The sequence below is a fragment of the Mytilus galloprovincialis genome, chromosome 4 (genome assembly GCF_965363235.1).
Source record: "Mytilus galloprovincialis chromosome 4, xbMytGall1.hap1.1, whole genome shotgun sequence".
NCBI classification, from domain to species: domain Eukaryota; kingdom Metazoa; phylum Mollusca; class Bivalvia; order Mytilida; family Mytilidae; genus Mytilus; species Mytilus galloprovincialis.
In genome coordinates, this window is record NC_134841.1 from 72,378,310 (window position 1) to 72,392,094 (window position 13,785).

General features: G+C 30.8%; 1 protein-coding gene across 3 annotated transcripts in view; it reads right to left on the reverse strand.

The window, feature by feature from the left end:
* LOC143072883 (hepatocyte growth factor receptor-like) overlaps window positions 1-13,785 on the reverse strand; it is a 39,437-nt gene that overhangs the window by 4,761 nt on the left and 20,891 nt on the right. For 2 of the 3 annotated variants that reach the window (XM_076248020.1, XM_076248022.1), the window contains 9 exons: window positions 9,404-9,622; window positions 8,773-8,866; window positions 6,969-7,199; window positions 5,702-5,851; window positions 4,414-4,669; window positions 3,728-3,859; window positions 3,018-3,101; window positions 1,400-1,578; window positions 51-160 (listed from right to left, as the gene is read on the reverse strand). In XM_076248020.1, coding sequence (XP_076104135.1) covers window positions 51-160; window positions 1,400-1,578; window positions 3,018-3,101; window positions 3,728-3,859; window positions 4,414-4,669; window positions 5,702-5,851; window positions 6,969-7,199; window positions 8,773-8,866; window positions 9,404-9,622 — 1,455 coding nt within the window. Of the gene's footprint in view, window positions 1-50; window positions 161-1,399; window positions 1,579-3,017; window positions 3,102-3,727; window positions 3,882-4,413; window positions 4,670-5,701; window positions 5,852-6,968; window positions 7,200-8,772; window positions 8,867-9,403; window positions 9,623-13,785 lie in introns of those variants that run through there. The other variant, XM_076248021.1, reaches the window with a different exon arrangement.

Below are 13,785 nucleotides of genomic sequence, written 5' to 3' on the forward strand. Positions count from 1 at the left end.
TGTTGAACATTCAGACTTGTGGCAAGTTCAGATTGTTTTGTACTTCTTACATGCAGTTTCTGGCTGCTAAATCTCTGTGAACAAATTTGATAATGCCAAGATATTCCATGCCCTTAGCAACATCAAGTCCAAATTTTACCAAATCTTTAATTGTTGGCTTCTGTAAATAATATATTTCAAATTAAAAATTATTTGTCAATAAAACAATAAAGAAACTTAAGAAAAAATTTATAAAACAAAATTAGATAGCAGCTCATTTTCCATTCTATATTTCGAATTTTGTATTGAAATTCTTAAACATAAAATTTACTGAACTGTGCATAGAGATAAAAAAAAATTCACGAAATCGGTTTCATATTTTTGCCAAAAAAAAATCGACCGATGTATTTATTTAAGATGTACATATATTTCTTGTTGAACTTAAAAAGATAATGTACCCAACTTATCAGATCTCTGTTGTCCTACAACACAACTGTTCTAAATATTTTTTTAATAATATCCATCCGTAGGTTTTCATTTTTATAAAACACACATAAAAGTACAATTTTAAATTATTATACTAGAATCAAACTTGTATGATTTTATAGCTTTCTCTTCTCTTTTACTTGACATTTGTAAACCCTTTGTATCATTTTACTGTAGCTGCTCGTAGTTTTTATATGGTCTGGTTTGTTTTATTTATTTATTTTTTTTTAATTTTGTAGTACTATAGTAGTTGCTATGTTTTTTAATGAACTGAGGCTTTTAATTAAAGTCCCCATGTGGCCAAGTATTTATAATTCAAATAAATCAAAACGGAAGTACTATAAGCAAAAAAAATATTTGATGGATGGGACAAGTCCAGAGAACACCAGATTTATTTACCATAAACAATGTTTATAGTCTAAGTACTCTGGTACCTCACCTAAAGTAAGAAGATGTGGTATGAATGCTGATAAGACAATTTTTCAAGATAGTTCTTACCTCGTCGATTATAGAAAATATATGTTATCATATGGTCTTCAACACAAATCAATGCCAATACCCTTACAGTAAGTTATAAAAAGGTCCGACCTAACAAAATTCGAAACAACTCAAGCGAAAAATCGGCTCATTGATTTATGTCAAAATAGTGTACAACATTTATATATCAGACAGAAACCAATGCAAACGTTTACATTACAAACGACATGACTGTGAGTACTCAACCCCCCTCCTCTAAACCATATCAGAATATGCCTTCATTGAAAAGTTTAACATACAATAGTTTTTTTTTTCAAATCATGAATCTTCATAAAATATTTCGATCTACCAATCACAATGCAATTATTTATATATTTTCTTGGATTCTTGTAGCTTTTATCAATCAAAAGGACATAGACACAACACCAATAATTTCAACATATATACTATAACTTACATTATCAGCGCTACGAATATAAGACAGTAGATCCCCGTTTGACATGAACGGAATGATAACCAACGGGAATTCACCAGGGGCAACAGAAATACCAATCAATGACAGCACATTTGCATGATCGAAATCTTTCATAATCATAGCTTCATCAACGATTGCGTTTATGTCCTGTACTTCTGTTTCTGCAACAGCATTGCAACACATTAGATTAAATATACATGAAATTAAATTTGGAATACATTTGTACTAGTATGATACCTTACATGTGTGAAAATTCAGATCTAACATTGTTAGGTTAAATAATAGGTGCAATTTGTTTTTTTAAAGTTAAAGCCTTGCCTCTGCTATTAAAAAATATAGTAGGGATATATACAATGACATTGATGATACTAAAAATCTCATCCTTGTTGAGAATGGTTGGTCTTTTTTGTTCGATATATAGGAAGTACAAATACTTATACAAGTATATACTTCTTATTAACTATACCATTTGCAAATGGTGGATAAATATAATACAAGTACACTGTGCCCTTGAGGGTCAAGGGTCAAGTAAAAGTGTAGATGCACATGCCTTCCTACCACTTGAATCACAAGTGAAAAATTGAATTGATAATCTATAATTCTAAAATAATTATGTTGTGACGTAATCCGTTTATTCAGACACTTTATCAATGAATCAATAACAAATTAACATTACTAGTTGTGATTTATTTTTATGGTTGGCAATTTGCAGATGGTAAAATGTAATCAACTTGTGTTGTAACGGACTATATATGAACAGAAAAAGATAAATTGACATTAAGGATATTTTAATTCGCGGTTCATTTCACTTTTTAATTATTTTTGTCAAAACTAGTTCCCTTATTTTAATGTTGAAATATACATTTTTCGACGAAGAGCTTAAAATGTTCGATGAAGTTGTATTTCTATAACAATTACATCTTTATACAACGTCAGACACACAAATCAATGAATGTGTTTGTAGATAGATGTTTTTGTGTTCTGTTAAATTGTCCCTTTTAAAATTGTTATACGATGATGACTGATGTACCCATATTTTGACTATTTATTTATTGTGTCTGTTTAGTTAATGCATCAATGTAAATATAACGGAATATGATGAGACTGTAATCAAAGTGAGAGGGTTAGCGCTATAAAACCAGGTTTAATCCACCATTTTCTGCATTTGAAAATCAGGAATATGACAGTTCTTGTCCATTCGTTTTTGGTGCATTTTGTTATTTGAAATTGCCATGTGATTATGGACTTTCCAAATTGATTTTCCTCTAAGTTTAGTATTTTTGTGATTTTATTTTTTTGTACTATAAATGAAAAAATAGCATATTAAACTTTGAAATGAATAGACTTTTAGTTTTACCAAAAAGAAAAAGAAGTGGTATGGTTGCCAATGAGAAAACTCTCAACAAGAGAACACAAGACACACTCAGACATAAACAGCTTTCGATCACCGAACGGAATTAAAAAATGAGCAAAGCCTATACCACATACATTGTCAACTATACAACCTCCAGAATTTACAAATGTAAAACATTTCAAACGAGAAAACTAACGGTCGAATTAATGTACAAAAAAATTACTTGTCATAATTGTTTTTACTTACTAAGAACAGTTTTGACGGCAACAAGTTGTTCATCCCTTTCTTCCATTGATCTCAGATACCCCTGGTAAACACATCCAAAATTTCCTGCATAAAAAAGTATTTCATAACTCATTAGATCGAAATATTGGCTTATAAATATCTTTATAATAACCAAAAGCATTTTTTCATATAATGTTTTACCCGATGTCACTCACTTATCAAATGCGAATGCATTTTTTTTATTTGGCCTTTTTTATTGTTTGGTATAAGTATCTATGACGAGTATATTCATAAACCATAAAAAGGACAAGGAGAAATGTTGGGGTAGAGGGAGCTCTGTATCGAGCAAAGTGCATCAACAGCGTGCATTGCCTACTACATATGAGCATGTATGACCATTGCGATTAATGCATGAATTATTTGAAATATAATTAACATGATTGATAAATAGCGATGGACGAGAGTGATTAAAAGGAATTTTAGACGTTAATTGTAAAAACCTTTTACTTTTGTTAACCAATGCACCATATAACGTGTGAAGAAACGACTTCAGTTGATTTTTAAACAACCTTGTTGGGGTATGTTTTCAAAGCACACGAGGAATTTTTGATTTTCCATTCTTGAAACAAATCATTCAGTATCGTATAAACTTGCGTTGATTTAGACCTGTAGTCTTTGTAGATGTTTTTTTTTTTCAAAAATCATTAATTTGAATATTATTATATACTCACCATGGCCAATATCTTGCCCAAGTCTAACCAAATCGCGTTCAATGAAGATATTTTGCTGCTTCAGCATGTCAACAATTTCAATAGCGTCAAATCCTGGCTTAGGATCCCAGGTAGCTCCTTCAACAACCAGCTCTGAAAGGCTTTGTTTTTTATTCTGTTTGACAAACAAATGTGATTGTACGACATCTACCTTACATGTTCCACGAAAATAAACAATTGCAAGTTTTCTCTGAATTCTTATAATGAGTTAATATAAATTGAGTTGTTGTTGTTTTCAACATTTATCGATTAAAAACGCAATATTACAAATATCAAATGTATCTTCCAGTGTACCTGAATTAGGATTAGAAGATATTCATTCTAGGGGGCTCGAAACGAATTTGAGAAAATCATTTTTTGAGTTCGTTTTTGTTTGAAAATATGGTAAATCCCGAAAATTATGCGTGAATTGTTTTATACTGTTGCTAAAAAATGAAAATACTTTATTTACTATCTAAAAAGCAATAAACATAATGATTTTAAATTTGAATATTTTAAATGCGAGTTTAACTTTTCAGTGATACACTCCAGTTGCAATTTCCGAATATAATAACAATATCACAAATATGCTGATTCTGCAGAAAACTAGTGTCCGCATTAAACCACAGAAGCCTCAACAAAAGGGTATAAACAAAACATCCAACTACCTGTATCAGTTGGTGGATCCATAAGGCCTCTTGTTTCTGTGCTATTGAGGTACACAACAGAAAACTCTTCAGTTGCTTTCTTTCTAAACACTCCTAAGTGTTTCTTCTGCATGACAAATACAAGACATAAAATCAAAACAGCAAAAGTCCCCAAACACATTGCTGCAAGTTGGACATGTATTTGGTTCTTGCGATATTCTACATGGAAAAACCTCATGTTCCCTAAAACCGTCTTCCAGTTATGACCAACAGATACCTTTACAGTAAAACAAATAAAAGTTCAATAACAAAATATTAACATAATGATTGAAGGTTTAACTTGATGTATAAGTAAATATAACACTGAGGTAGACTTAACACCAAATCTGTTTTTATTCATTTCAGTAAAATACATTGTTTTATTTGCATTTTTATTATCAAAGTTTCATCATTTATAATGAAATGTTGTGGGTTTTTTTTAAACCATAAACATCGCGTTCATTCTATCAAGTAAAAGACATATCCTCAATTCGCCTTAAAAAAAGTATTAATTTTCTGAAAAAGTTAAAATAAACTTTCGCTCAATTTACAATACTACAGTACACATACTTGCTATACGACTTTGAACTAAAGAAATACATGTCAACAAACTATTTTGGTTTGTTGCATATCATAACAGGTGTCTCTCATTCATGTTATCAAAGCAGTTGCAGGTTTTCTGTTGATTATGTTAAATACATTTATGGAGCAAAAAAGGAAATCTTTCGAGATAGATGTTTAGCAAATGTCGTATAATATGTCCAGTTTTTATGAAATCACAACTTTGAACTACACTCAAGAATAGGATGGTGGAGCGCTCTTAATTATCTCAACTTCTTTCACGTATATGTGTATCTGTAATTCATGGATATGCCCGAGTATTTTTTTTTCTTGCTCAACATTTTTTTATAATTGGACATTGCAAACCTCACTTTAAACAAAAAGTTTTACTCAGCGTTGAAGGTCTTACGCTATCAGTTGTTGCTCTAACTCACGTTAGTATTGTGTATATGATATAAAAAAAGATTTGGTATGATTGCCAATAAAACAACTCTCCACTAGAAACCGAATGACATAAAAATTACCACCTATAGGTCACCGTCTTTAACAAAGTCTAAACGGCATGGCAATTACACATCACCTTATTAATTATTTAATTTTCTACCGCCTATTCACGAACCTTCGTATAGGAGGATATGCGTTTAATTTTTTTTTTTAGGAAATCAACAGTAATTTTTATTCAGGAAATTATGTTTGAAAAACTATTTACCTCGACAAGTAAAGGTACATCTTTGATATGAACTGTGTTAGAAAGGTTACATATCAGATAACTTTGATGGAGATCCATAACAGGACAACTTGATCCGTTTATTTTTATTTTATAATCTTCCCCTCTTGCTGCAGAATTCAGATATCGTCCCTGCAAACAAATATGTTATGATATACATATACTCAAACTTAAGAACCTGTTTCTTGTATTACTGTTTTTATCCGACTAGGCGTTGATGGCCTTACTGTGACTGTCATGAATGAATACATCATATCCTTTGTTTTTTAATTTTGTGTTTCAGTCACATTCAAAAACGATATTTTCCTATAAAGAAATATTGTGTGATATGAAAACTATAGCAAACCGAACAGATAAAAGAGGGACGAAAGATACCAAAGGGAGAGTCAAACAGGAGTGATAATAAATGCATAGTAGTCATCTAATCTGTCTGCAACAAAAAGAAAGAACATGCGAACAAGCCTTTACAATGAACATTGATATATTTCCAATGTTTCCACATCAAAACGTTTCTGATTATTTCCTTTTTTAATGTATAAGAGAGAAGCGAACGATATCAAAGGAACATACAAACTTATCAGTCTAATAAAAACTGACAATTTTATAACTGAAACGAAAAAGACAAGCAAAATAAAGGACAGGTCACAAAAAACAACTTAGAAAACTAAAGACTTATCAACATAAAACCCACAAAAAACACTGGGAGTGACAAATAACACCTGTTGCTATAAGATGAGTTTATTCTTTATCACTGGGTCGATGTAAATGATGTATGACTAGCATAGTAGTTAACATTTCTATGTTTACATGAATGATCATTGATATATTCATAAATATAAATTTTACAAAAAGAAACTCTACCCTACAAACAAATTTACTAAGCTGTTCACGTGATCCTCTTAACGTGCATTTTCTTCAGATGTACCCAATTTACCTCTTTAGAATCTAAAGGACTAGATGGATAATCTGCTAGTTCATACAACAGAATGAACATAAAGTAACGTCATTGGTTGACATGACATATAACTCATCGGTCATGCGTTTTACAGATTTACTTCTGTTCACTAAATGTTGGCAAACGTTACAGTTTCCATATTGTATGCATATATTACTTTTGCCATATATTTCTAATTTTTCGGTATTTTAAATTTCAGTGTTATTGATTTGGACGCCACTAATTATTTATTATAAAGACGAAACGCACGTCTATAGCATAACAATTTATATAAACTTCATGAGTTTTATTTACCTTTAGTTGTAAAAGTGTGTCCTTCAATTCAATATCTTTCAGTTGAGTGTCTATATCCAGGTAGTCTAATTCTGGGTCAGGATAAATCATGAGTTTGGTTGGTTTGACTGGATTGTTATCTAACATTACACTCATTCGTCCCTCGATAACCTCTGAAGATTTGTTCAATTCGGATTTCAAATCTGGAGTAGAACACACTAACAGTGATCCGGAATGTTTCATTGTACAAGACTGGAATGAATATTTATCAAATATAGTTATTTCCCCTTTGTTGCGAGACAATCAGAATTAAGACAACCAACACCAACCATTATATTTAAAGACTCCTGATTATGGTCTCTCACAAAAATGGTGGTTTAAACACGTTTTAGTGTTATTCTAACACATGTATACCAAACAGTGATGTCAAATCACAATACAAATTTTAATTACACACCATTAAAGTCAGTGTTAGCTGACTTTACTCTTTCGATTGAAATGAAGCATACATAAAAATACCAAAAGACAAAATGAAATCATATGATATAGATCTAAGAATACTTGTAGGAAAATAAACCTAGTTGTATACTCTTTCAGTTCATAAATACATAAATGTTCAGTTACTAAAATTTGAAGACCCAGTGGAATATAGTGAAATGACTTTATATACAGTAAACAAAAATATCATTTGTTATGCTAAGAAATTCTATATATGTTCAAAACTGTAAATATATAACAAATCATATTGTTTATTTTCAATATAGGTGTTACCTAGGAAGCCAATATTCAAATATTTACAACAATTCACACGATTTGTAAATCAGCTTCCATTGAGTAATGTTCGAAGGTTGTGAATTTTATTTGCATAAGGATCGATCATGATTGATTAAGTTTGGATAAATTTTACGGACGTTTGGGATTCTCTCCGCATTCCACAATAAATCAAAAGTGGCCCCAAATGAGAAACGAGTGTGTTGAAAATGTTGTTAAATACGATAAGTTTATGTAAATAACAAAAATCTTACAGCACGAAATGACCAGATTTTTCAAATTAAAGCCATAAAATCAGTGACTTGCTGCTCTAGATAGAAATAAAGAGAAGTTTTCTTTAAGTACTTAATAATTATCGTCCATCACAAGATATGTGAGTTACGAATGGCAAATGCTCTACAAATCATACTATCTTAACAAAACTGTTACAATTGGAATAGATGTAAGGAAGATGTGGTATGAGTGCCAATGAGACAACTCCCCGTCCAAGTCACAATCTATACAAGTAAAACATAATAGATCAAAGTACGGAACGAAACATTGGCCCACACCGAACGGCAAACTATAAAAGGTCCAAAAAATGATAAGTGTAAAACCATTCAAACGGGGAAACCAACGAGAAACACTTATGAACTGCATCACAAACGACTACTGAACATCAGATTACATTTGTGATTAGACCTTTTACTTGTCATTGGTTGAAATCTTTGTAATTATTTTTTTTTTATTATGATATTTTGCTCCATCTTAACAATTGAAAGTAATTAAACTTGTATGATTGAACAAAATGTGTTTACAAGAGTAGCGCTTTGCAAACATTCATGCTACATACAAGAGGCAGTAAAATCAGTTTTCTCTCCAAAACATTTATGAGGATTATAAGAAAATGTTTAGAAATGTACATTTGAATCCAACCAAAAATATTTACGCATAAATGACTTTTGTCGAATAACACAATAACTTTACATGCTAAATACCCAACTTTCCATCACGGCCTTTATTATTTTTTTATTTAGAGAGAATATGAATTTATTAATGTTTTAATTAAACTTACTGAACCAATACGAACATCACCCACACTTATCATAATACCGTGGTTGGTAACAGAATCAAACCAGTTTCCAAAAAATTCAATGTTTAAACCTCCACTGAAAGAAATGTTGTTTGACACCTTAAAGCATAATTTTACAACGGAAAACAATCTTCTTCTTTTTATTTATATATTTAACGTCAATGGGAAATTAGAAATATAATTTAAAGTTTCTTTTTGTCGTCGAATGCAGCATTTGTCTTTTTCGCTGGATTTCTTTTGATATATGTATTTCACCAATAACAAACGATAGATTGTCGATGCTTATGTTTTTCTTAGAATGCAAATGCATTTTGTAATGTTTAAAATTTCATCTCTGACTCTTAACTCATGTCGCTGAACCTTGCCAGGCACCTTAACATAACTTTCAAGACCTCAAAAGGAATGAAATTGAAAACACGTGTTTCTTATTGTCTCTGCCATCAAATGCTTTATACATATAGTTTGTTGTATTTCGTTTAAAATTGTAGCATTGTACCATCCGGTCTTTAAGTTTCATTGACAACATATTTTTTTATTTCAGGTTCTGACGACTACGAGGTTCCCTTTTATTTCCTTGTCAGTCATTTTAAACATAATCTTGATTAAAAAATACCTTATAATAGTACTATTTCGTGACGGTTGCTGAATAATCTTTGGGTTTGGCATATAACAAAATGTATTGTTTTCTAACGGCTGGTATGATGTGCCATCAATAGCCACCACAATATCTCCACTGTATTTACAATGAGTCATTTCAAGATTGTCTCCTTCAAACGCTTGTATACATCTTCCACAAGACTGTGTGAGGCACACAATTTCTGTGTTGTTTTTCCTAAAATATAAAATGCCTTTAATGATTACTCTTGTTGCTAGATATTCAACTTTAAATTGTCATATAACAATTACATGATATCTCATTGAGATGCCATAATAAATGTTATTTAAACTCAAATCAAAAATAAAAAGGTTTCTTAAATTCAATTCGTAATTTTTGTTGTTAAAAATTAAAACGATAATAAACTAACCAGTATTTTGACGCGATAGGTTTGTAAGGCTTGTGCCGTTTGTACGTGTTAACATTAAATCTTGAATACAAAGAACCTACTTAAGCAAAAGATATTGTTAAATTCAGTTTGGTTTTCGGGTTCTTATATCATTAAAAATGCAAATATTTATTACGATTAATCATCAGATGCAACAAGTTTGAAGCCATAATTCAATGACAAATAATCATCTAAAAAGTTTAAAATAATATCACTATAATTTGTGTGCGTTTCAAGCGCTTTTCTTAAAAAAGAAAGATTTAGCAGGAGGCTCGAACTTAATATATAAAAGCCATGAATGTATAATTGCGATGAAAATAACGCTAGGCAATATAAGATACAAAATATTTTATTAACCAATCATGGTGCCCAAAAATTTACCTGTGACATCAAATGAATAAGATAATAAAGCACAGTGATGATTAGAATGATTAAAATGATTTGAAGTTTTAAGTAAACTTAAATAAAAACATGTATGTACATTTAAAGTAATAAAGTTATAAACAATGTTATTGACAAAACATTATGTCTTTTGGAAGCCACTGCGACTTGGAGAAATTACATTTCTTAATCAACTTATAGACCTATGCCTATGCGAGACAACTCTTGACCGATTTTATTATACTTTTATAGCTTTTTAAACTACCTTAATGTTTTCTAGAAGTTTCATTCGTTCTACAAAAGGGAGTGCAATAGTTTAGATAAGATTGAAGTGATAAAAAACTTCAAATGAAAGAAACAAAACAATTTTCCCTTCATCAGACATGCCAGATGACTTTGAAAATTTTGAATTTATAATTCAGGTTAGACAGCTATTGAGATGATGTATCTTTAAGAACAGGACAATTTAAAAGAAAATGTAGTTCAAATTCAACTGCGTTCTTACATAGGTTACACAAAATAAAATTGAAATGGACATCAACTTGAGAATTAGTTAAATTCATCAAAGTCATATTTGCCAACTGTCCCAATTTATCATTCTGTTATACATTCACTGGGGTAAAGCTGATGACCGTAACTGCATTCACGGTCATCCCAAGATGTCGGATGAAAAATTAGGTCAGTTTCTGTATTGTCTGTTAAAGTGTTTCCATATCATTTTCTTTACAAATCATACATTGAAACGATGAAAAATAATAAAAGAATCACTCGGAAATCACTAATTACTTCCGAGAAATGTGCATGAAACGGGAAACTCGATTTGAAAAAATCGTGAAGATGACCGTAAATCATAATCAAAATATTTTCAAGATGACCGTAACATATAACAAGGATGACCGTGATTGGTAAAAAGATGACCGTAACTTGTAAAGGATGACCGTAATTTGTAAAGACTGACTGTAATTTATATAGGACGACCGTAACTTTTATAGGATGACCGTCAATTCTATGAAATATCCGTATTTGTATTGAAAGCTTTTTGTTGAGTTTGTCGATCTCAATAGGGGCTCGGTTGGCGGATATAAATATGTTTAATAAATTTCTTTTATTAAACTATAATATAATTGGCCGTATTTGGGATTTATGACAATGATAGTAAATTGCATATTTCTCGTAAACAATGAAATATTTATTGATAACGACGTTAAAATTTTAACACAAATTGACAGCGATACGACGAAAATTTGAAGAAACATGAATATGTCCCTGGTACACGAATGCCTCATCTACACTTTCATTTTCTATGTATAGTGGACTATGAAAATGGGATAAAACTGTTGTTTGGCATTAGAATTAAAAAGATCATACCATAGGAAAAATGTGTACTAAGTTTCAAGTTGATTTAACTTGAAGCTGGACAAACGGACAAACAAATAGACGAACGGACGAACGTACGCACAGACCAGAAAAACATAATGCCAATTAATGGAGCATACAAAACATTAATAATACATATGGATATTCGGTAATCGAGCCCATGTGTATGGTTCCAGAGCAAGCAGATTAAAATCTTAATTTGTCTTGATATATGCAGGCGAAAACACTCTTGAAATAGAACAAAAGAATCGAAGCTCTTTGTTAGAGAAGGCGATAAATGTTTACTGTAATGTTAACTGTAGTGACAAAATTTTCAAAAGTTAATAGAAACAAATACAACGACAATTTTCTTCTCAATTACGAAGTGTTTTATTTTAAAAACTCCATTTGCATAAGTTTTCAATTTATCTATTACATAGTAATGCAAAACAATAAGATATCAAGTCGACGACATGGGTATCCATAAGTGGGATGTAGAAAATGCTTAACCTCCGATTTATTTATTTTTTAACGAGGGACGGAGAACATATAAATCTTTTAGTTCAGAAATTTTCGTGTCTGCCCTTCCATTATGTGAATCAAGAAAATTTTCCCAAAAATAGGTAACGATTGTATCGAAAAGAGAAAATCGAGTGCACCTTTTTATGTTGGGGCATGTTTGAGGTGTATATTTTGTCTTTAAAACGTAAAAAGCAAGAGTATTTGATATAGCATCTCGCTTCAGATTCTATCATTTTTATATATCAAAGCTACAAGTTGACTTTATAACGTAAACAAATGACAAAAGATGAAAATTGAATATATGGGTCAAGTGAAATATTTATGTAATGAATCACAAAAACAGTGGGTGTGTTCGAATAGCTATTTTTTTTTTCTAAAAGTTCTTGACGACAGTCTTTTAATTTGGACGATGAAAATGAATATTTTCGAAAAAGATATGATTTTCTTGTGTGTGATAACTAGGGTTTATAATCTTCAACCACTGAAAATATTTAGTCTGCCCTTCCACGAAATATTTAATTAGAATTTTTTTTAAAATGCTTCAGAATTTTCGAAAATTCCACCTGACATCCGATCAAACAATATTTTTAAGTACAGACAAGATCATTAACTAATGCTCAATTGCTAGTAGATACATTTGTCTTTTAAAATACAACTGACATATAACGGATCATAATGGTGCTATGTGGATAAATTTGTCAGTTTTCAAGAGCAAAATTGGCAGAGCGTCATCCCTACAATGTCTTCAATTTCTACGATTGTTATGAGCATGAACTGGCGTAATGGGGAGATAATTTTGGCGAAGTATAATCCTGACTGTATGAATAACATTTCTGTATATATACAAATTGACAACGTTCCGCCTTGTGATACGCTATTCGTACTAAACTTTGCTGGAGCTCACCTTCACTAGTCGTATGATGTTTTCAAAATATTTTCTGTGATTTTATTTGCACAAAATGGAAGACGATATAATATCAATGGGTGTACATGCATTGGCATTTTTAAAAATGTGTATTTATTATAATGCATTAAAAGGAATCCTAGAAATAAAAAAAAATCTTTGTAGTTGGAGGCTGTGCACCGCATTTTTTTTCATTATACTTGTAAGGTGTCATTTTATCGCGCTTTTGTAGCATGTTTTCCCTACCTGTTTATTTGCATGTCTTTTTGCAAATTCATTTTAAAAATTAAACCCTCTACCGTAAAAAAAGATACATATGGTAAACTTTTCAATTTGAAGCACGTCTTATTTTCTTCTACCTATAGGATAATACTCTCATATTAATATGTTTATACCAACACGATTTATCATTTGATACAAAAAGGTAGTTATATAAATACGGATATTTCTTAGAATTGAGGGTCATCCTTTAAAAGTTACGGTCATCATTTACAAATTACGGTCATCTTAAAACCAATTACGGTCACCCTTGTTATGAATCGCTGTTTCTGTTACGGTCATCTCGATTGTGATTTACGGTCATCTTCACGATTTTTTCAAATCGAAATTCCCGTTTCATGCACATTTCTCGGAAGTAATTAGTGATTTCCGAGTGATTCTTTTATTAATTTTCATCGTTTCAATGTATGATTTGTAAAGAAAATGATCTAGAAACACTTAAACAGACAATAAAGAAACTGACCTAATTTTTCATCCGACATCTTGGGATGACCGTGAATGCAGTTACGG